The sequence below is a fragment of the Carlito syrichta genome, unplaced genomic scaffold, assembly GCF_000164805.1.
Source record: "Carlito syrichta isolate Samal-C Ts95f unplaced genomic scaffold, Tarsius_syrichta-2.0.1 Scaffold226607, whole genome shotgun sequence".
In the NCBI taxonomy this organism is placed as follows: domain Eukaryota; kingdom Metazoa; phylum Chordata; class Mammalia; order Primates; family Tarsiidae; genus Carlito; species Carlito syrichta.
The window spans coordinates 268,847-292,574 of NW_007170703.1; the positions used below are offsets into that span (position 1 = coordinate 268,847).

The 23,728-nt window shown below is 46.6% G+C and overlaps 1 protein-coding gene across 1 annotated transcript in view; it reads left to right on the forward strand.

Annotated features, from left to right (window-relative positions):
• The window catches only part of COL15A1 (collagen type XV alpha 1 chain), a 112,834-nt gene that overhangs the window by 84,300 nt on the left and 4,806 nt on the right, over positions 1-23,728 (forward strand). The window contains exons 24-40 of the mRNA XM_008051710.2: positions 784-819; positions 2,845-2,907; positions 5,172-5,240; positions 5,351-5,386; positions 7,738-7,791; positions 7,893-7,952; positions 9,152-9,220; positions 9,329-9,370; positions 12,377-12,422; positions 13,808-13,888; positions 14,296-14,345; positions 14,458-14,559; positions 15,458-15,602; positions 18,598-18,662; positions 20,004-20,132; positions 20,278-20,337; positions 21,043-21,102. Coding sequence (XP_008049901.1) covers positions 784-819; positions 2,845-2,907; positions 5,172-5,240; positions 5,351-5,386; positions 7,738-7,791; positions 7,893-7,952; positions 9,152-9,220; positions 9,329-9,370; positions 12,377-12,422; positions 13,808-13,888; positions 14,296-14,345; positions 14,458-14,559; positions 15,458-15,602; positions 18,598-18,662; positions 20,004-20,132; positions 20,278-20,337; positions 21,043-21,102 — 1,167 coding nt within the window. The remainder of the gene's footprint in view (positions 1-783; positions 820-2,844; positions 2,908-5,171; positions 5,241-5,350; positions 5,387-7,737; positions 7,792-7,892; positions 7,953-9,151; positions 9,221-9,328; positions 9,371-12,376; positions 12,423-13,807; positions 13,889-14,295; positions 14,346-14,457; positions 14,560-15,457; positions 15,603-18,597; positions 18,663-20,003; positions 20,133-20,277; positions 20,338-21,042; positions 21,103-23,728) is intronic.

Sequence of the window (23,728 nt, forward strand, 5' to 3'; positions counted from 1 at the left end):
GCATTACCATGTCTCTACCTCTTTCCTCTCTTCCTGCTTTCTTCCCAGTTGCTGTCCTTCCCTTGGGTGAATCCAGACCTTCACGGGGCCCTTTCATCCCTAGTGCTGGGTCAAGCTGCTTCTACTCAGTGGCAATTTCCTCCTGAGAGGCCATCACCCCTGTGCCTTCCTCTCTCTCTCTCTCTCTCTCTCTCTCTCTCTCTTCCTTCCTTCCCTTCTCTCAAACTCTTAAGCCTTTAATAGCTTCAGATATGGGGTTTGTCAGGAAAAAGAGTCCTGGCCCCGTGGGGCGTGAAGCACAAACTATGTCCTGGGTCCTATACAATTCTCACTCTTCCTAAGGGAGGTGAACTGAGTCCCCCCAATATGCCCCTACTTCCTCTTCAACTATCCCAGCCACCTTCGAGCCTACTCCTCAGAGTTCATTTATCAGAGTCCCAGAGGTTTCAAATGTTGACTGGTTTCATGGAGGAGACAGCTGTGATAAAGTACAGCCTTCTGGCTCAGGAAAGTGGGAGCTCTGGGTCCCTGCGTGCAATGTCTGCCTCTAGCACTCATTAACTGTGTGGTTCTGCACGGTTCCTTACCTTCTCAGCCTCCAGCATCCTCTTCTACACAATGGGAGGGTGAGCCCTACCATGTGGGAACGTGCTCGGGCCTTTGGAAGGTTCTGGGAGGGAGTGGACCCTTGAGGCGTGGTGTGAGCCACTGAGCCACAGTGTTCCTGCTCACTCTGGAAATGCTGCTCCTAATCCAGCCTGCTTTGCCTTTGGTGTGTCACAGGGGCCAGACGGGATACCTGGACTGCCAGGATTTCCAGTAAGTACCACCATAGCCATCTTCCATGTGTGCCCCATGGCTGCGCTCATTCTGTTCCTTCTACCTGTAATGGTGTTTCCTTCAACTCTGCAGGATCAGGCTGTCTGCCATCTTGTTCCTTCACTCTTTCTTGCTGCCCCCGCCTGGATGTGTCCCTTTCTTTAAGTCTTAGGGCTTTATTTTCACTGCTCTTGTGTTTCTTTTCCGCCCTAAGCAACAGTTATGTGTGCCTTTGTCTTTTCTTTCTTGCCTGTTCTATGAACAACTTGTGGAGGGGTGGGTCTTACTCATCTCTCTTTACCCAGGACCACCCAAAGCTCGAATCAGTTGGCTTGCTGTGAATGTGAGTGGATGAGTCAAGCACTTCAAATAGATACAGTCCCTACAGAGATAGAATGGGGTAATGGAGGGTGGAGGAGGCGGGAGGCTATGGATTCGAAGTCTAATGATTAATAGTCTGTGTGCATGACAATGGGGCTTGTGCCATGGAAGATGAAGATGCGTTTCTGTGTGGAAAGTGATTTGTTTTGTCTAAAAGTTGGAGCTTGGGCTGAAGCCGAAGGCCTGGCTTAAGGGTGGAAACCTGCATGATTTTTCTAAGACACTGCAGCTCTAAAAGGCCTAATGCTAACTGATGACATGCACTGCTTCTAGGTAAATGAAGGAAATTGGTCAAAAATGTAATGGAAATTTGTTTCTAATAGTGGAATAAGTGGTCTCTTTTTCTATATCTTTACAATTTGTTGAACTTTTTACATACTCTGAAGTAGCATATCCAATGTGGGCACTAGAGGTACATGTTAACTAAAAATGGAAGCATCGTGGCCACAAGAAGACCTTGGTTAGCAGGACAAAACGCCAGACCTCTGAGCTCCAGCTCTGGCTTGGCTGCTCCAAGAGCTGCAGCACATTCCAGAACACATTCTCTTCCAAATGGTTCTGTGTTCCTCTGGGTCCCTGGGTGCAGTTTCTGCCTGTAGCACTCACTAGCTGTGTGGTTCTGTGTAGTTTCTTCCCCTCCCAGGCCTCAGTATACTCCTCTGCCCACGGGATGGTGAGCCCTGCCATGTGGGATCGTGCTTAGGCCTTTGGAAGGTTCTGAGAGGCACTGAGTGAGCGGGGAGTGAGGAGGGGGTGAAACAGGCAGATTCCAGGGCCTCAACCTTCTATAAGGGAGGCTCCCTTTGACGTATTTTATATATTGGGCTTTCATTTAAGACTTTACTTGAGGAAAAAAAGGGGGAGGGGAGAAAAGAGTTACACTGCTGTAATGGGTAACCTCACCCTTTCACCCAGGAGGCAAGACAGGGACTTGTGAAAAGTTAAATAGCAAGGAAGTGTTGATTTCAACCTTTTGGGGGGCAGACGGCTGTGTGAGTCATTGTCACAGACAGTCTGTTGAAGTTAAGAAGAGGTCACCTCTAGCCAGGTGTGCAGATTTGACCCTGCAGAGGAGTGGGTGGGCTTTCCTGTGGGGGAGGTGGCAGGAGTGTTGGTGCAGAGGCAGTGGAGGAGTGCACAGAGGCTGGGGGAAAGGAGTCAGCTGGGTGGTGCAGGAGATGAGGTGGTGAGGCCTGACGGGGGTGGGCTGGGTGTCAGGCTATGGGGCATGGGTCCCATCTCATAGGCATTCAGGAGCCAGAGAAAGGGTGGGAGTCATGGAAGGTGGCGGTGGGGGAGGTGGACTGCAGGGTGGCTGAAGGAGCTGTGGGGTGGGTGGAAGCAGCAGGACCAGATAAGAGGCTGTATCAGTGATGCCCAGTTAGAGGAAACCATGTTCAAAGAGACTGGAACCTCCAGGCCTCCTAACACTGAGTGCTATCTTCTTTTCATCAGAACACAATTTATGGACCACTTCAAGCTAAAAAAAAAAAAATAATAGCAAAAATAAAAACGACTAGTCATGACTTACACCTGCCTGGGAAATGGCACTCTCTAGTCTACTTTTAGAAAAAAAAAAATTCGATTGGTTAAAGGATTTTAATTTTAACAAACAATGCAATACCCTGTCATAATTCCTTTCAGGGCCCCAGAGGACCAAAAGGTGACACCGGTGTGCCTGGCTTTCCAGGACTGAAAGGAGAACAGGTAAGAGGGACCCAGGTATTTGAGTGGGATTGGGCACTGAAATGTGATAAACATTTCAGATGGGCTGATGGTAGCCGTTAACGATTTTCCTCTTTAAGATATGATTCACATACCATAAAATCCATCCCTTCAAATTGTATAATTTAGTGATTTTTAGGAGATTCACAGGGTTGTGCAACTATCACCACTATCTAATTCTAGAACATTTTCATCATGCTGGAAAGAAACCACATACTTATTAGCAGTCCCCATCCAGCTGTTAGCTTTTATAATCTCAAGGTTGTTCCATGTGATGAGAAGGTACGCTGTTGGTAGTGACGTTGATTTTTACCATACTTGGGAAGGAGAGCTCAACACTCCTTTGAATGCGATTGTCACATGCACTCTGCTTTGTCTAACCACTCATTGAGCATACTCATTAGAATGTGCACTCTCTGAGGAGAGGCATTCTGCCAGTGTTTTTTATTTCCCCTGTAGCTCCAGTACTAGACAAATGATATCCAATGCTTGTTTTATGAAAAAATACATAGTTAATGATTAGAATGAATGTGAATATATATACATTATAAGTTGGGGCATTCTGCAGCTGGATGACAGATTTTTGGTCCAAAAATCTTTGGAATTAATATTTAGCGTGCAGAGCCCTTTCTGAGAACTTCCGGGGTACAAACCGATCTTTGTACTCCATGTCTGCCTCTTAGAATTAACTTCCCAGTTGGTTTTTATAATAAGGGAGAGAGTGACATCCCTAAACAGATACATTTACTCACCCATCCATTTGTGCACGCATGTACTGATTCTCTAAGGTGTGCCAGCCAGTTTCCGGTACTAGGCACCAGGGATATAGAGACAAGGTATGAAGAAGAGACACACAAAGGGCTGACAGAGTACATACATTGCTGGAATGGAGGTCTGTGCAGAGCTGATGGGAGCATTGTGCAACCCCCTGAGCCGGCCGTGGAGAGTCAAGGACGGTGGATGTGCTCTCCTCTCTCCCTTCTTACAACATTCCAGGTGGCCTCAAGGAGGGGGAGAGAGGTTCCAACATCTAGTGGATCACTGTTCCAGGAGGTGGAGGGCTCAGTGTGCTGGTCAAAGGCTTGGCACTATGTGGGGGTCTGTCTTGGGATGCTTTTGCTGCCACAGGCCTGGGGTGATGGAATGGGACTGGGACAGCTCTGGCTCAGGAGGAGGCCTGGCCAAGCAATAGCAGCCTTGCTTTAAACATTCTGTTTCCTATGTGGCAAGATCAGATGGATCTACAGCCCCTCACCCCCTGCCACCTTGAACGACTGGGACAGGCACCCAGGGGGCTCTGCTTTGGCCATTGCAGCAAATGTTCTTTCTCTTGCTCTGCCTCTAATGCTCTTGTGCTTGCTTCTTCTTACTGCTGGCGTGCTCAGGACTGCCTTTCCTCACCAGTGGAGTGGTAAGATCCAAATACCAGGTGTGGGTTTAGGGGGATGAAGAGAAGAGGCTGCTTGGCTTGCTTTGGTGCCTCTGCCCCGTCTGCTTCTAGGTTGTTGAAAGGAGAATTCCCAGGGCCCGGTGCTGAAGTTGGGACCAAAATCTCAGAGTCATATTTGATCATATAGAGTCATACAGGTTTTTCTACCTGGCTTTGTTCTCTGGATACTTCTCAGAAACCTCCTAGAAACCTGATGAGGATGGGATTGGGGCAGGATCCTGTGTCCTTGCCACCAGGGTACCCATCTCCTATGTCCCAAAGACTAGGATAACTTTGCTTGGCCAAGTAGGTGTCTGAACAGGAGCCTGGAGTTTGGAGGCAAAGTTGATTACGCATGGAGACATGAGACCCCTGTGTTAAGAGACTTCTAGTGTTTATGTCTTTATCTCCTTACTAATTTCAGGTGGGGAAACATCTCAACTTGAGTTGTTAGGAAAGCTAGCTATCAAGAGTTTCCTTGAGGGTGTGGCAAGAGGTAAACCTGACCACATTGGGGCTGGATCCTGGAAGGTTGAGGGTTAGTCTGCAGGTCTGTCACCAGTGGGAGTTTCTGGAGAGGCATGGGAGACCATAGCCTGTGCTCTACAATAGTAACTCTGATGGTACATGGAGGGTATAATTCAGAGAACATTCATTCATTTAGGAGGCTATTGCAATTCTCTAGTGAGAGGTAATATTGGAGCACTGGGGTTAGGGGTGGGATGAAGGGAAGAGAAATACATCATGGTGGTAGGACTGAGAGATTTTTGTGGCAAGGAGGAGGCCTGACTTCATTGAAAGGTTTTCTGAATTACAGGGTGAGAAGGGAGAGCCAGGTGCCATCCTGACGGGGAACGTCCCTCTAGAAAGGCTGATGGGAAAAAAGGTAATTTTGTCACCAGATCCTGAAGGCACATATCTGTTTTGGCTTTCCATCTTTGTTTCTGCCTCAAACAGTGTTTCTCTGAGTGACAAGCATGTATCTTCCTGTTCTAGGGTGAACCTGGAATGCATGGAGCCCCAGGACCAATGGTAAGCCTGAGCATCTTTGAGCTGGCTCTGGATTGTGGTTTGAAGCATTTATCATACTTTGATTTAGTTAGATTTAGTTATCCCAGTTGTGAAAATTTGGAGGTTGTGGCAAAATGTACAAGTATTAGGGTAGACTAATAGCAATTAAATAAAAATCTCAGTGGCTTAACACAATAACAACTTATTTCTCACCTGCAAAGTCCACTGTGGTTGTTCCCACTTGGGCATCTCTCCTCCAGTCAGTGACTCAGGGACCCAGGATGCTTCCCTTCTGTGTCTCTGCCATCTTGTGGACTCAGCGTTGTATTGGTATCTTCTAGTTAGCAGGCTGAGATCAGGGAGGTGGAAGAAACTGTGGAAGATAATGAATATCACTTCTAGCACATTCTGTTGGTCAGAACTCAGATGTCTGGGACCTCTAAATGTAGTTTAGCTAAGTGTCCAGGAAGGAGAGGAGAACCGGATGGTGGGCAGCACTCATAGTTATACCAAGTACCTGCCAGCTAAAGATTACCAGTTGCCCAAGCAACCTCTCAAAGGAACCCCACAAAATCTCTCCAGGCTTTTTGAGTTCTGGTTCTGAATCTGCTACTCATTTGCTGTGAGACCTTGAGCAAGCCCCTTCTGTCTCTGGGCTTCCATTTTCCATCTGTATGTCGAAGGGATTGAATTAGTACTAGCTGACGTTAGGGCCCTCTGGCCTTACTGTTCTAGGACTCTATAACCCCTTTGGGCTTCTGAACGGTTTTCATCACTACCATTTCTCTCAAGGATGAAAATTAAACTTCCCTGTCATATATTCATCCCCAAAGATCAAAGAAAGTTCAGGTGTAGAATGTCCACTATGGCTCATACACTGTACCAATATTTTGCATAGGTCATCTCATTTCATGCTCACAACCCCAAGAGGTAAATATGAGAACCTCTATTTTATTTTATTTTTTGAGTTGGGAGTCTCACTCTGTTATCCAGGCTGGAGTGCAGTGGCATGATTACAGTTCTCCACAGCCTCGATCTCCTGAATTCAGGTAATCCTTCTGCCTTAGCCTCCCGAGTAACTGGGATGACAGGCATGTGCCACCACACATGGCTAATTTTGTAAAATATTTGTAGAGATGAGGTCTCGCTTTGTTGTCTAGGTTGGTCTTGAATTCCTGGGTTCAAGACTCAGGCCTCCTTGGGCCTCCTTGAGTCTCCCAAAGTGCTGGGATTACAAGCGTGAGCCACTGTGCCTGGCCTTAGACTCTATTTTATAGATGAGGAAACAAAGGCTCAAAGAGGTTGTCTCCCACGATTACAAGCGTGAACCACTGTGCCTGGCCTCAGCCTCTATTTTATAAATGAGGAAACAAAGGCTCAAAGAGGTTAAGTCTCCCACCCACTGTCACACAGTTGGTAAGAGGCAGGGTAGGGATTTGGGGCTCGTCAGACTCTAGGTTCAGGCTCTTTCCACCATATCCCACAGCCTCCAATGAACAAGCTGCCCTTGGCTCTTTGGAAGCATTTTGGGCTGGAGAATTGCAAGTAGGCTTGTTTGGTTGAAGTTAGATCTCAGGCCTGGGGACAAATAACCTCACATTTCTGTAAGACATGTGTTCCTGGTGAATGGCCCGTAACCTCCAAGGTGCATCCTTTAAAAGACCTTCTGAACCCTTAGGTCCCTTAAGTCAGACAGAACGGACACCTTGGAGTGGGGTAGCATATTAGCATTGTCAGCCAAGTAGTCTGTAACCCAGACCCCAGAAGGCAGGAGGGTTCCTGAAGGAGGATGTAACAGAACAGTGACTCTAGAAGCATGTGGACCTGGAAAGCCAGCACTGAAATAGGGCTCATGATCAGGGAGTTAGCTGGTAGACTGGGGAGCCAGGCCAAGACTCTGCTCCCTAGGGACAGATCAGAACTAGGCAGGAACTAAATCCCGAAGCAGGTTATGAGGCAAGGCTGGCCTGCGGGGTGAGGCAGGCTTGCATTATTCAGAACAGGAGTTGTGGTGAATTCTGGAACATAAGACTTAGGGCATCTGAGGCTAACTGCGAGCCGAGGCCCTGAGCTACTGACCTCTTGCTCCTTGATTGGCCCTGATGGTGAGGGACTGGGTCCAGAGTATGGGATAGACTAGAGCCTGTAAGCAAGTGGGTCTTGGGAAGGGTTGAGCAACTGCTTCTAGCTGAGAGCAGAGAGGCGGAAGGCAAGAAACTGGGCAAGTGGATACTTCATCATTGCTCCTTGCCCTCCTTTTACCTGCCAGGTGGTCCATCGCTGCCACTGTCCACAATCACAGGCCAGCACCCCTCAGGTCCCTGAACCCAAAATCACTGTGCTTTTTTGATCTATGTTTGTTTTGCCTCTAGGGGCCCAAAGGACCACCAGGACACAAAGGAGAATTTGGCCTCCCTGGACGACCTGTAGGTATCAGTGTTTCTCAGACAGGAAGTCAGGGGAGGGCTGGTGATCCAGGCTGACCTATGGGAAGTAAGCTTACTAAGGTGTCCCCTGTGGGTTCTAGGGTCGCCCAGGACTGAATGGCCCGAAGGGTGCCAAAGGAGACCGAGGCCTCATGATGCCGGTGAGTCACCTGGGGATGGAGCCAGAGACTGGTGTCCTGAGGGGTGAGACTGCTGGGTCCAGTGAGTGGGACTTGCAGACTGAATGTTTAGGATGCTGTGCTTCTTCCACCGCCGCTTCTGAGGGTCCTCCCACCTTTCTCTGTCCCCTGGCTCACTCTCAGGAGGGTCCCTGCCACGTAAAGCTCCTGAGTGGGCCATAGGCTTCCTCATGCAGATCCCAGAGGGAGAGAGGGGAAAATCCACTGGGCCTGTGCAGAAAAACGTGGCTCCAAATCCCAGGGTTTCAGACTCTAGGGTAATGCCCCCTCTTCCCTCCTTCATACAGTCCCAGGGATTGCTCATATCACCAGGGGCTCAGGAAGTGCTGTGAGTCACTATGAGAGGCAGATCAGTACTTGGGTAGGTAGGATTTCACAGGATGGTAAACACAGGGACAGCAGCAGGGTCCAGGGCCTAGGAGAAGGAAGCCCAATGTTACTGAGCAACTGCTGTGTACCAGACACTGCAAAGTGCTTTTGAGGACAGTATCTCAAACTCCTGGCCTCCAGTGATCCTCTCATCTCCGCCTCCCAAAGTGCTGGGATTACAAGCATGAGCCACTGTGCCCAGCATGGATAGTATCTCATTTAGTCTTAGTCTATCGCACAAGACACAAGAGGAAACTGGGGACTGTAGAAGTCAAGGCATCCATCCAATAAGCACCAAACCGAGGTGCGAACCCCACTCTAAGTCTATTGCTGCTTCTGTTTGTGCTACTCTGTCTCCGCTTTGTATGTCCAGAAATCTGGAAATAAAATTTTACCAAAACATTAGAGGCCTGACTCCCACTTGCCAGCCCACTGGAACTGGTGGGTATCCCAGACACTGATGCCTTCCTTTAGAGACTTCAGCATGGCTTCTGCATGGGCTGAACTTCCCATGCCTTCCCTCAGAGCCTCACCTCTCCTGCTGCAGGGTCCTGCCTCTAGGCTTGGGGAGAAAGCACTGTGTGATATTAAGGCCAGGCTGAACACATGGTGAGGTCAGGGATGTAGACGTGCTCTGTGGAAGGGACTGGCCTACCTGAGGGAGAAGTTGGTTGATTTCAGAAGACCCTCCTTTCCTGCTGAATTCCCAAGCCCTGGGGGAAGTGTCCTGTGGCTGCCCTTATCCTCACAACAACCTGAACTCAGGAACAGCCTTTCTTTTCTCCCTTCAGGGCCCACCTGGCTTACCTGGTCCTCCGGGCCCCCCTGGGTCCCCTGGAGCTGTGGTTAACATCAAAGGTGTAAGTTGGCATGCGGGGGGAGCTTCATGGGGCAGTGGGCACATGTCCAGCTTTAGCTGGAGTCAGGTGTCCTGATGGCCTTGCTATTCTTGTTCTCGTTACCCACAGGTTGTGTTCCCAATCCCTGCCCGGCCACACTGCAAAATGCCAGTAAGTAGCAACCACTTCCTTAAAGAACAGACTTGGACATAGATACCAACTCAAAGAAAAAGATTCGTCTTTGTCTAGGGCCCCTTCTATCTACAGACATGCTCTTTGATGTCTCCTGTCACCTACGTGTAAACCCTTAAGTGACTAGAAGCTTCTAGATCACAGATCCTGACAATGAAATATACTGGATCTTCTAAGGGTGCACACACTGGTAGGGTGCTTCTTTTAATACAATCAAAATTGAGCCCAGGAGTTCAAGACCAGCCTGGGCAACACAGCGAGACCTCAAGACTCATTGCTACAAAAATAAAAAAAATTAGTTGGGCATGGCGGTGCATGCCGGTAGTCTCAGCTACTCCAGAGACTGAAGTGTAAAAACCCCAGGAGGCTGAGGCTACAGTGAGCCGTGATCATGTCACTGCACTCCAGCCTGGGTGATAGAGTGAGACTCTGACTCAAAATAAATAAATAAATAAAAAGAGCAATGCTTTTGTTATTGTGACTACATTAGCTTGATACTTAGAGCAATATGAAATTGGGGGAAATAGACCCCTTAAAAGCATAGGTGAGAAAAAAAGCAATACCAGCCCGTGATCTTTGTACTGGGAACTTTGGGCTAAAATCTGTTACTAACTATGCTCTGTCCTTTCCCAATGATCATGTTACTGCACAGCACACAACGCTGACAGGCAAGGATTATCTCTCCCACTTTATAATAAGGAAACAAACTGTGACTCAGAGAAGCTCACTGGCTTGTCCAAGGTCACGGGACGTAACTGAGTTGGGACCATAACTCAGGTCTCCTGACCACCAGGCAGCAGGTGCAGACACTATGATTCCGAGGGGCCAGCCCGGTCCCCCGTCAGTGTGGTTTCATCCATATTAAGAGAGTCATATTTCTGTGGGGAAACCCTGGGAGGGTGGGCCCCATGCACAGGCGTTAGTCACAGAACTGTGCGTGCTCATTCTCTCATGCATTCAACAAATAGTTTTTGAGCACTCCCCAAGTGCTGAGTTCTCTGCTAGGCCCTGGGGACACAGGGGTGAACCAGACAGGCGTGGTCTCTATTCTCGCGAGCTTGCAAATTACAATTTAGAAATTTTCCTTGGAGCGGGTTCATAATTGATGCCTGCAGGAGGTGGTGATGAGGCTTGAGTCAGAGGCTTTACAATGACGCAGGTCGGCTGAGTGTTTGCCCAGACATCTGTCTGTGTCGAAACTTTGAGGATCAGAGCCTGCAGCCCAGGGCCCGGGGAACTCTGGGCTGAAAGGCAGAGGGCAGTACCCACCGATGTAAGGTGACTAAGAGATCTGCTGGCTCCAAGCTCTGTGTGAGAACACAGCAACCCAGTATATGTTTGTGTCAATGGCCTGAAGGGAAGCATAAAAAGTCAGTGCTGGAGCCACCCTCCCGAGAGATCCTGCATCCCACTGCATCATACAGAAGGAGAGCCCACAGCCCAGAGTGCAAAGGGTTGGCTGCCAGTCCCACAGCGAGGTACTGCCAGAAGCCCCTCCCAGCTATCATGGTAGGTTCCAAATGGGCCAGCCGTGGGACAGCACTTGGCAAACTTTAGAGTGCTGTGCAAATGCTACTGAATTACCATGACCTGCGCTGAGATCTCTTGCAATAACCATGGCCTATGGGGAGTCATGGGGTAACCTAAAACAAGCCAAAGATAGGCTCAGCATTTTTGGTGACTTTTTTACTTCATGTTGCCTGGCTGGACACCATGGGGTGCTTGGGCACAGATGGTTCCTGACCGGCTCTCAAAATGGATGTCTTAAAACAGAAAAACTTCCTCTCGCATCCAGCACCTCACAAGCACCTTCTAGTTTCAGCTCCTCCAACACCGTAACAATGTTTATCTCTTGCCTGCAGTGGAGGAACTTTATCAGCATAGCCGCAAGATAACAATAGCCTGGCACTGCAACCTTCATCCCTTACATTAGAAATGTTTTTCCTGGAAGATTCTGTCCCCTCCCCGACCCTTGTTCGGTGACCCCTGAGCAGTTTGTGACCCTCCACCCACAAGCATGGAGGGATCCTGGCGCCAGATGGATTACTTTGATGCCACTATCAACTGAGGAAAAGTCAGGTTGCAGGTGGCTTTGACTGAATAGATAAGAAGATGCAGGGATCTGGGATGGAATATTACCTAGAGCAGCTTGGACTCCAGACCCCTGGCACTTAATGGGGAGTCTACAATACGATAGCTCCCTTTACTATTTACCACTACTGCCAGCTCCTGTTCATTACACTCATCTTTGATTAGGCACAACAGCTAATGGCTTGCCCAGCTTCTTATTTGGAGGCCTCACCTCTCACATGAATCTGCCCCAAGTGAGAAGAAAGGCCAAGAGTGCCCATAGTTGGTCAAACCAACACTGCTGTGATCTGTTGTCTTAAAGCTTTGGGCCTCCCCTTTGCTGAGTTTTGTTTTGTATTTTTTTACATTTCAACCTTTTTTTTGAGTCAGTCTCATTCTGTCGCCCAGGCTGGAGTGAGTGGCCAATCATGATTCACTACAGCCTGGGACCTCCTGAGCTCAGGCGATCCTGTCTCAGCCTCCGAAGTAGCTGGGGCTTCCAGTGTGTGCCACCACGCCCACCTGGCTAATTTAAAAACCATTTTTTTTTGTACAGACAAAGTCTCACTATGTTACCCGGGCTGGTCTCTAGCTCCTGGCCTCCAGCAATCCTCCTGCCTCAGCCTTCCACAGTGCTGGGATTACAGGCATGAGCCACTGCACCCAGCCTGTGCTGAGTTTTTCAGCCAGTGGGCTCTGTTCTGTCTCTGTGCTGAGCCTCTCAATGGAAAGCCTAGGATGTCTGTGTCTTCAGACTACTACAGAACTCATGACTTCTAGGGGCTCCAGAGCCAAAGGAAGGCTGGCCTTTGTGACATTGCCTCTTCTGCCACATACCCCTGGGACAGTTGCTGCCTGTGCATGCAAGCCAGGGCAGGGTTTGTAATGTCTGAGCTTGTTCCCCTCTCTTTACAGGTTGGTACCCCAAATCCTGGGAGTCCAGAGCTCATCACCTTTCATGGTACTATTTCCTTCTTTACTATGTGTTTCTCTGGGACATCTCCACACCCTGGTAGCACTGAGGAACACAGTTTCCCTTTGTCCTATGCTGGGCACAGATGAGGTGGCCAGGAAGGTCTGACTGTGGTGGACAGGTTGGGGGCAGGGCCAGGGGGTAGAGACAACTCAGCTACGGCTGTGAGGCTGGATACCTCTGTTTGGTTTGGTCACATATCTGTCTATTCTGCCCACCTTGGCTGAGCCTCCTAGTTAGCAGGAAGCACTCCATTTGTTCATTCATTTGTTCCTAATTGCTTTGTAAGATCCCATGCACTGGGCTGAGTCAGATACATCCTGTACTATTCGTGAAGAAATTATTTAAAAACCAATAGTGCAATATACCAAGAGCTAATCCAGGGAAGGGTGAGCCGGTCATCCTCCCACTTCCTTGTGTGTGGTTACTATGCTTCTGTTGGTGCTGGCACGCTCGCTGTCTTCTTATCTGATTGCTGCTGTCTGTGGTCTAGTGTGGGTGGTAGAGGCCCTGGTTCTCGGTCTCATGCAGCAGCCCCAGCATTGGTGAGGCCTCACAAGATGTGGTTGCATCTCTCTGCTGACTCCCAGCTGGCACTCTTGTGCTTCTGATGCTCACATTCCTTCCCCCACACTGGGGTAGCCTGGGCCTCCAAACCTCATCTCCACTTTGTGTCCCCATCTCTAGCCCCAAGAGCATTGGTGAGTTGACCCGCCATACCTCTTGGAACCAGGAATTCAAAGGCCTAGTGTCCACCCCCCCCCCACTGAGATGGGGAAAGGGAGCTGCTTCTGTTCTCAAACACTGATATTCCATGCCTTCCGTGCCCCCCTCCCATATAAAAAGTTGGAGAAGGTGTGTCACTGCACAGTGAGTGTTCTCCCAATTTTGAAAGTAGAATACTTAGCACCCTTAGTTGTCCTGTGTGGGCACTCCTGAGGGATTCTGCTCCTCTCCTTACACCACTGTGCTGCACAGGCCAGGTTGAGATGAGGCTGGTAGATTGGACCTGCACTGAGCCTCCGTCTACCTTCATGAAACCATCCAAGGAGAGTGAGTTGTAGCCTCTTCTGGGCTCTCGTGATACACTGCTGGAATCTTAACAATGGCACGCATTTCATCTCACCTTGCGTTACTGTGATCTGTGTCTGCCTCCCTAGTAGACTAAGCTTTTCAAGGTTGAGAATGTGTCTGAAGACCTCTGCCCTCATCATCATTTAGCAAAAGATTTTAGACTCACCAATTTCTCAGTAGGCCTTCGTTGGTTTGGGTAGACTGCTACAGGAGCTCCGTTTGAACACTTCTCTTAGAAAGGTTTCGTATGGAATGAAGGTTTTCCACTTTTTTTTTAACATATATGTCTTTGGCGGCAGGTATTAAAGGAGAGAAAGGATCTTGGGGTCTTCCCGGCTCAAAAGGAGAAAAAGGCGACCAGGGGGCCCAAGGACCACCAGGTATCCCTGCTCTTGTTCTAGATCCCTCCTTTGCTCTTGCTCCTGAGAAATGCCATGAAGTCAGAGAGTAAGACTGATTACATTACCACCCTGACCACAAGCTCCACTGCCAGTCATGGGCCTGGCATGTCCAAGATGGAAAATTGTCAAGAGAGACCAGAAGTTCCGATTGTTCATGTTTCATATGCAAAGCAAGGCCCAGAGAGGGCCAGAGTCTTGCCCCGGACCTCGCACTGCCTGTGTTGCTGGGCCTGTGCTGTGCCTGTTTCTGTCTCCAGGCACTCTCTTAACTAACCCAATCCAGGGTCACTTCCACTAGGAGGTAACCGTGGTTGCCGACTTGGAGACTTCTATTTTTACATTTCTGAAATAATGATTGTAAATTTTATGAAGGATTTCTTTTTCAGGTCCCTCAGTTGATGCAGCTTATCTGAGACATTTTCTGAACAACTTGAAGGTGAGTATTTCTCTCCTAAGCGTTTGACCTGTGTTTCCAATTTCTTGGGTTTATGTCAGAGGCCAAGTTCATTCCAGTGTTACAGAAATATTCCCATGTTCTCTGCTTCCAGGGGGAGAATGGAGACAGGGGGTTCAAAGGAGAAAAAGGAGACTCTAATGGTGACTTCTTTGTGTCTGGACTTCCAGGCCTATTAGGAAATCCAGGCCCGAGTGTGAGTAGTGATCGTTCCACGTCATCTTTCCCAAGGACTTATGGCTTTCCCTGAAGCCCCCAGTGGCCTTTGGAGAGTCAAGGGCCAGTCATAGTATTGCAAGCTGGAGGCAGGACTTGAGATCAGTCAGCTCTCCCTCCATACTTATTGATTGATGGAGAGGATGGCACAGAGGGAAGAGAGCTGGTCAAGGCCATATGCAGCGATGCCACTTTCAGGCCACTAGCCACATGCCTTATTCATGTAAATGGTGGGAAATTCGCTGAACACAGAGAACTATTAATGATGGTGAATTTGTCAGTAATGGAGGTAGAAAGGAAGGTGAGGGAGATATTTTTAGAGGAGCTATTGGATTTTTCTAAAATTTTATTCAAGAAGGAACTTCGAGATAGGTGTGATCTTCCTAGGCTGAGAGGCTTTTCCAGGTCACAAGAGAAAAAAATCAAGCTATGTCCCCAACAAGAATATGACCAGACCAGCTCATTGACCTTCGGTCCCAGAGCTCACCATGAGGGTAGAACCAGCAAAACCAGAGATCAGGGTTCTACTTCTAGCTGTGCCTCTGATTTGCTTTGTGATCTTGGGCAAGTCCTTTCCCTCCTCTCGGCCTCAGTTTTTTCATCTCAGTTTTCTTTATAATGCAAAGGCTAGACTAGATTATCTCTGGAGACCCTTCTACCTCCAGGGCTCTCTGGGGTTCTCTATAGTGCCATTCTATATAACTGGGTGCTGACATCAGGTCTTACCTCACCTTGAATTGTGCCCAGGATTGAGGAGAATAATAATGATAGCCTGTATCTATTGGCTTCTTTAAAATATCCTCATAAAAGGAATAGATGAGACTTGTAGTAATGAATGGTGCTTTCTCTCCTCTGTTCCTGTGCACTTACCTTGATAGGGCCATGAAGGGGAGACTGTCATCGGGCCCCAAGGACCCCCGGGTGCTCCTGGCCTGCCTGGGCCACCTGGCTTTGGAAGACCTGGTGCCCCTGGGCCACCGGGACCCCCGGGACCACCAGGACCTCCGGCTATCCTGGGAGCAGGTTAGTACTATGAGCAGTGGTCTCATCCATGCAGCCCATACCATCGCGTTCTGGGTCCCTGCATCTGGGTAATGTGTCACAGTCACGCTGACAGAGGTCTGTTTCCTGGGTGGAGTCTTCTTTTTTGTTTTTTAAAATTGGAATGTAATTTATACATCATAGCATTTACCCATTTAAAGCGTATGGTTCAGTGGTTTCAAATATAGTCACAGGTCATGCAGCCATCATGGCTGTCTAATTCTAGAACATTTTCATCACACCAGAAAGAAATTTTGTACCAGTTAGCAGTCACTCTCTTTTCTCCCTTCCCCTCTCCTCCCCCAGATCTTGACAACCTCCAATTTACTTTCATTCTCTGAATTTGCTTATTCTGGACATTTCATATAAATTGAATCATACAATAGAAAGCCCTCTGTTTCTGGTTTCTTTCACTTATCCTAATATTTTTAAGGTTCATGTTGTGCATGTATCAGTGCTTTTTGATTTTTTGTGCCCAAATTAAATGTTATTATATGGATACTCATTTTGTTTATTCATTCACTTATTCATGGACATTTGAATTGTTTTTACTTTTTGGTCATTATGAATAATGCCGCTTTGAAGTTTTTGTGTAGACATTTGTTTTCAGTTCTCTTCAATTTATACCTAGGAGAAATTACTGGGTCACATGGTAACTCTATGTTTAACTTTTTGAAGAACTGTCAGACTTTTCCAAAGGAGTCACAACATTTTGCATTCCTACCAGCAATGTGTGAGGATTCTAATTTCTCCTTGTTTTTTACTCACACTTGTTATTATTGTATCTTTATTATGCTTTTTGATTATAGCCATCCTAATGGGTTGAGGTGATATCTCATTGTGGTTTTGGTTTGCATTTCTCTAATGTGTAATGATGTTGAGCATCTTTTCATGTGTGAGTGGAAACTTTCTTCCTGTTCTGTCAATACCTCAGGGACTTGAGAACCTGCCTTAAGTGAAAATCTGTTCACCTTTTGGACCCTCACTTCCTCAAATGCAAAATGGGTTACATTAAAGAAGATCTCCATGCATTGAGCATCTACCACGTGCCAGGCATTTTGCTAATCACTTCAGTGTTTTATTGAATCCGCACAACACTTCGAGAAATGTATTAGCATTAGCACCCCCATTTTACAGTGGAAGAAAATGAGACTCAGAGACATTTAGTAACTTGTTCCCGATCACACAGCCAGTAAGTGGCATCAACAAGATTAGGACCCAGATCAGTGTAGATTCAAAGCCTGTTTCCACTAGGCCCATGGTGGAAGATAATAATAGTAGTAATACTTTTTTGTTGTTTGGGTTGGTATGAGCCAGGTATGGTAGAAGCCCACCTGGGAAGAGACCTACAGAGTATGGAGTGTCAAGGAGAGATTTATACAGGATGTGACTTTTGGGCTGAATCTTTGGCCTAGCCTTTAATCTCTCGGCTGTAAGTGACAAAAACATAACTCAAAGTGGCTCAAGCAGAAGGGAAAATGATTGGATGTGAAGGAGGGAGCGGGCAATCAATTTGTGGGAGGACAGACATGCAGCTGGGCCTCAGAACCAAGGACTCAACCTCTGCAATGATTCTTTGGCCATCTCTTGCCTTGACTTCTCTCTAGGACAACTTCATGCTTTCTCACCACAGACCACATCCTCTGCACAGTGGGAAATATGGTTACAGACAACTTACAGCCTCCACTGCCAGCTAAAAATCTTGACCTCCTTCTCAATTTTAGTTTGAAAAGTCATGGGGTGAGGCAGGTCCCAGGAAAGGATTCTGATTGGCCTGTCTTGGGCCAGATACCTAGCTTTGGACCTATGGAAGTATGATGGCCAGGAGGTAGGATCATATGAGACCATGGTAGCTCTTTCTGGAACCAATGGTTGAAGAAGTGAAGAGACAGATCCCAAAAGAAGGAGATAAGGATACTGGTTCTGCAAAGGAAGACAGTACTAGGTAGATAAAACTCAGGATTTTAGCCTTGAGGGATGGGTAGGATTCCAGGAGGTGGAGGCACATTACAGGGTGAACTCAAGATACAGAGCCAAGAGCTTTGCAGATTTTGCGAGGTGGGAGGGGACAGAAGATTAGAGAGTCAGAAGAAGAGCAAAGGAATATTTGTAATAATATTGCATTATGTTTGTCTAAAGTAAGGGCCTTTCTATTGGGGAATCATGAACTCCCAGGAATTCAAGGACATACTTCTGGGATCTGTCACCCTGGTCATACTTTTTATAGAATTATCTGTGTGCATTTTTCTGGGGAAGAGGGTAATAGTTGTAATCTGATTTTAAGAACATTGTGACTCTTCAAAAGCTAAGAACCTGGTCAAATGCTGGACATGTACAATCTGCAAAGCCCTGAGTTCTCACTGTAGCCCCATGAAGAGGAAAGGTCTGTTTACATTTTGCAGACGAGGAAATGGATTCAGAGGGATTGCTGTTGCCTCAAGATCACACAGCTGGGAATTGACAAATCAGGGACTTAAGTCCATGTCTCTGTCCCCAAGACCAGGGCTGCTGTCTCTGCGCCAGCCTGGCCTCCTTCCACTGCCTGGCACCTTCTCTTCCTCTTTCCGAGCTTGCTTCCTCTGTTCAGTGGTCACATGCTTGTCTCTTGGGTGAAGTAAGTTGTGTCAGTCAGGATATTTTTGAATGCAAGGGACAAACAATACAACTTAAACTGACTTTTGCAAGCAACTCCAACAAAAGGAATTTATTCACTCATAAAATTTATTCACTCATAAAAAGTCCTAGGTATGGTTTGACGGGGCAGGGCAACAACCAAGAATCCTAGCTCTTCCCTGAACCAGTCCCTGTGACCTAAGTCATATACTGGGTCCAGGACACCCAGGATGCAGTTGCAAGTCTGGATACTTTGAGGCACTGTGAGAGGGGTTGTAAACACTTCTGTCAGGTGATCTGCTGACCCTTGAGGCATTTTTCAGAGATTTTCTTTTTTAGACTTCTCTTTTCTGCTTTGTCTTAGCTGTGGCCCTTCCAGGCCCACCTGGCCCTCCAGGACAGCCAGGACTTCCCGGATCCAGAAACTTGGTCAGTATCATTAACACTGTGTAGTCATCATCCCGCATGAATGGATTTACTTAAAACTCTGGCTACGTTGTTTAGGGCTGAAATCATTTGAGAACTAGGCTTTAGTGACAGTAGGACTGGTGCAATTCCACAAACAGTAGAAAGAATTTATAATCTTTTTGAATAATTGATTGAGTAAAAAGACATGAAAAACAAAATCATTTATTACTTAAGTTCCACTGTTCGAATTCTTAATTGACTAAGCCATAACAAGAACCAACCATAATATCTCAAAAAACATCAACCCAAGAGTATAAACACCATCATAACAGGTCCTTGTGCTGGTCAGATTTACCCTGGGTAATTCTGCCTTCTCTATTCTGCCAAAGAATGTCTCTCGTACATTCCTTGCTCTGCAGTTCATTGGAACTGGGAACAGCGCTCCAAGATTATTATAATTCACAAAAGATGGGCAAATACCTCACAAGGATGTCAGGAGTCCTTCAGAATGCTCTTTGATCTTTGCTGAGTTTTAGTTGGAAAATTTGGCTGCCAAAAGAAAGAACCATCCAGCAGATGATGGAATTTGGATATTTGGTTCCTTTGGGGGAATACTAAGCCATTTTGATACACAAAGCTATTATCCCAAGGCGAGGTGAAAATTAATCTTCTATTATCTTTCTCAGTTAAAATGAAAAATAAAAACTCTCTTGGCTGATTTTTTTTTGAGATTTCATACTACTCAATAGATTTTTGCAACTTCTGTATTTGCTTCTAGATATGCCAAATGGCTGTCTAATCTTTGGCAGTTTTCTAGACAGTCATTTTATAGACCACCATTTTCTGTCATGTATTTAATATTATGACTATCCAGCTAGACAAATAAAATTTAAGAACTAATTATAGTTACTCTCTTGCTTGCATTTCTTATCTTAAATGAAAACAAATTTGAAACTTTTCAAGAAGCAGCATGAAGTAACACCACTTAATGTTAGTGCCACCGGCAACTTAAAAAAATAGAAATAGCAAAACTTACCAATGATTTTTGAATACCAAAACCCAATAAAGACAATTCTGCTGACAATTTTTAAATGTCTTCGTACTCACAGAACATTATCTTTTTTAAAATGTATGTATTATCATAATTCAGATCTGTGTCTCAAAGTCATATATGTTTTTGTTTTTATCAGAAAGACTGTCCTTTAATTATTAATGAAGTTCTATATCTCTATATGGCACCATAAGCCTTTTTAGTGAATGCTAGGAAATGGCTTATAATTGGTTTACAGAGAGGCCAATTTACCAAGAGGTGCCACTGCTCCAATGATAACAGTAGTATTTGGAATTTAAATGATCTGACAGGTCACAGCATTCAGCAACATGGATGACATGCTCCAGAAAGCTCATTTGGTTATAGAAGGAACATTCATCTACCTGCGGGACAGCACTGAGTTTTTCATTCGTGTTAGAGATGGCTGGAAAAAATTACAGGTAACTCCTAAACTTCCTTTAGGAAACTGCCTTCAGATACCCTCTAAAAATAACAATCTACTACTGTAAATGCCATTTTTCTATTTTGAAAATAAGCCACAGTTTCTAGTGGGTGTTTCATTTCAATGTACTGTTTTTCTTAAAGCTGGGAGAGCTGATCCCCATTCCTGCCGACAGCCCTCCACCCCCTGCGCTTTCCAGCAATGTGAGTAGATTCCTTGCCTTGCTGCTGGCTTCTTCATCAGTGTTTCCTCGGTCCCCCTCATATCCAGCACCAAGCTCTCCAAACTCTGGACAGCCAGCTATGCATGGCTTAGTATCTGGTGGGAACAGAAAGTTCTTACAATAGAGTCGAGGGAGAACTGGATCCAGGGACTGGAGCCTTGCTGTTTTCACGTAGTAGCTGAATCCTCCTGGGCAAGGGACTTCCCCCTTCTTGGCCTCAATTTACTCATCTGTGGAGTTGTTGGGTTACATAAGCAATCTTAAAGAGTCCTTCCATTTTTGACACTGCCTGCCTTATAAGAACACGGGCAACTGACATGGTTCAACTTTTAGCTCTATGACAGCCCTTTGAGGCAGGTGCTACCATACCCATTTTGCAGATGATGAGACTGAGAGTTTGAAGAGATGGCTTTCTCTATTAAGGAAAAGAGTTAGCTATTCAACATGGGCTCTGTTTCCTTGATTCAGAGCTCCTTTGAAAAGTCTTGAGAACACACCCTCCCTTTCCGAGAATGACTTTTTCATTTGAGCATGAAACTCTTCACAGTTAAGAGTCACAGTTCAAAACAGTGACACACTATTTAAAGTATCCTCTCAAGAAACATTGCACCTGCACCTCATTGTACTCTGAAGAACCAATTGAATGCATATTCAGAACTGTTTCTTTTCCTCTTCTATGTAACAGCCTCATCAACTTCTGCCTCCACTGAACCCTGTTTCAAGAACCAATTATGAGACACCTGCTGTAAGTACATTTCATGCATTTACTCTGCAAATACTGAATGTGTGTCTACTACGTACTGAACCCTATGCTTAGTACACTGTTCCTACCATTAAGATGCTTACAGACTAGTGAGGGAGACAAAAAAAATAAAGAATTATAATACTGTGTAGTAAATTGTTCGGGTAGAGCAAACTCAAGGTGCAGGGGGTATGAGGCAAGTCAAAGAAGTCTACCTGGAGGAGGTGACCTCTAAACTAAGACCTAAAGTACAGTTGAGTTCAGGAGTGAGCCAGGTGGGAGAAAGAGGGTAGACATTCCAGGCAGAAGGAAGATGGAAAAGAGGAAGGTAAGGGAAAGTGCTGTGCATTCCTAATATTGCAAATATTTCAGTCTGGGCAGAGGAGTAGAGTTCAAGGCAGAAGAGGGAGACAGTTGACAGAAGTCAGCAAGGACCAGGGCTAGGTGTCAAGGGCCTGTACACCAAGCTAAGGACTTTGGCCTTTTCCTGTGGGCACTGGGGAGCTACTGCAGGGCTTAAAGCAGGAGAAGGGCATAATAAGATCAGCATTTCAGAAATTACTGTGGTTACAGTGAGCAAGTGGATCAGAGGAGCCAGGAGCAGGGGTCAGAAGGCCAGCAGGTGGCTCCTGTGTCATCTGAACTAGTATCCCTGCAGTGAGCATGTGAAAAAGCAGGCAGATTGGCGAGACATGAAGGCGGGAGTGGCTAATTTGGTCACTGGTTGGATATGGCCCACTGAGGATGAGAGAGGTCAGGAATGACGCCCAGGTTTCTGCATGGGTGACTGAATGGTGACAGCTTCCTTTCCGGGAATTATTTCATTGCTGGGATTAGAAACTCTCACTCTATCTTTTTGCTAACTTAAGTCAAGATCTTGTTCAAGTCATTGTAGAAACCTCATGGAACTTAATCTCAAGAAGAACAACCAGGCCTGGGGACTCTTGTCTCTGCCATTGGTCTGCTTTACTATTAATATTAATATATCTACAGACCACCTTCTGCAAGGGTCTTTCTTCCTAGTCCCTTCCACCTCCCACCCCAACACACACACACACGGGTGACATGAGCTTGCACACAGGTTTGGGTTGCCCTGGCACTGATTCTGGCCCCAACTCCATGTGACCTTGCAGCTGCTAAGCCCAATACTACCTGACTCAACTCAGAGTCTTGGGAGAGACAGTCTGTATGGTGCTTCCTGGGTCAATTGCCCACTCTCAGCCCAGTCAAGAGTAGCCAGGAAAATGGTGTTGAAGACCTAAGGCCACTCCTTGTAGCAAGGACTGTGGAAGCACTTTCAAATAACAAGACGCGGGCTTGACAGACACAGGAAGCTTTTCCTATCACGCTGCCATTCACCAAGGGGGATCTCGTTTGGAACATGGTGAGTCTGAGGAGCCTAGAGGAAACCTGAATAGAGACTCTGGAAGGGAATGGGATAGGAAAGCCTGAAACCCCGCTGTGGGATTGGGTCTGAAGATGATTGTTTCGGGGGTGGCAGGATTCCGGAGAGGAAAGCTTAACAGTGAACACGGATTGAACTATGAAGAGCAAAAACAAAAAGGGACTGGTGGGAGAAATATGAGAAGGAAACTGAGAAGCCATAGCCAGAGAGAAAGAAAAAATGCCAAGCAAGGTAGTGGCCAACAGTGTCAAAGGCTGCCAGGAAATCCATAAAAAGAACTAAAAGGTGTCCTTCATATTTAGAAACAGGAGTAAAGCATGCCAGTGGCCGACAAGCTTCTAGTTGCTTGAGAACTCAGTTGGAGGTGAGGGAAGAAAAAAGCGAGTATCAGTGACCCTTCAAGAAGTCTCAAAGTGAGGGCAGTAGCTAAAGGATTTTTTTAAGTGGTATTTTAGCAATTTAAAATTGATACATATTTTTTGTAGAAAGTGTTGACAATGCACAAAAAGAATGCAGAAGAAAATAGTAACTCACCTATCATTTTATCACAACTACAACCATCCCCAAAATAGCCATTAGACATTTTCATTATTGTAGCATATTGTCTTCATTAAAAATGATACACATTCATCATAAAAATGTTCCAGCAATTAGAGAAATACACACGAGAGCACAAAAGCCTCCAATCTTGCCATTCAGAAACAACCAGAATTGTGTTTCTCTGTGTCTCCTTAAAGGACAATGAAAGTGTGTGGAATTAGGAGCATGGTGGGTAGGCGCTGTACTTGCTCCTGTGCTTTTCTTAGCTGGCCCTTGGTCCTGGGGCACCTCGTTCCATCAAGGCCTCTTGGCAGTGCCCTTTGATTTCGCCCCAGAGCCCATAAGACCTCTTCCCTCAGGAGCTAGAGTCTCCAGATGTGTGACAAGGAGGAAGACGAGAGTGGGGCAGTATAGCTAGATGGCAAGGGCATCAGAGGGCCAGAGTATGTGTGTGGAGGCCAAAGTCTGGTGGCCTGCAAGTGATTACGGTGAGTGGGAAGCATGCTAAAGCCCCCTCCCATCCTAAAGCCTGGGACCGTGAACCATAAGATGCTCGCCACTGGGAGGCCTGCTGGGGAAAACTCGGCTGGGTGGAGGACTGGGTAGGAGGTAGGACATGATGCTGCTTGATCTGGATTTGTCTAGCATGGGAATCAAAGCAGAACCAGGGATTAATAAAAAGAG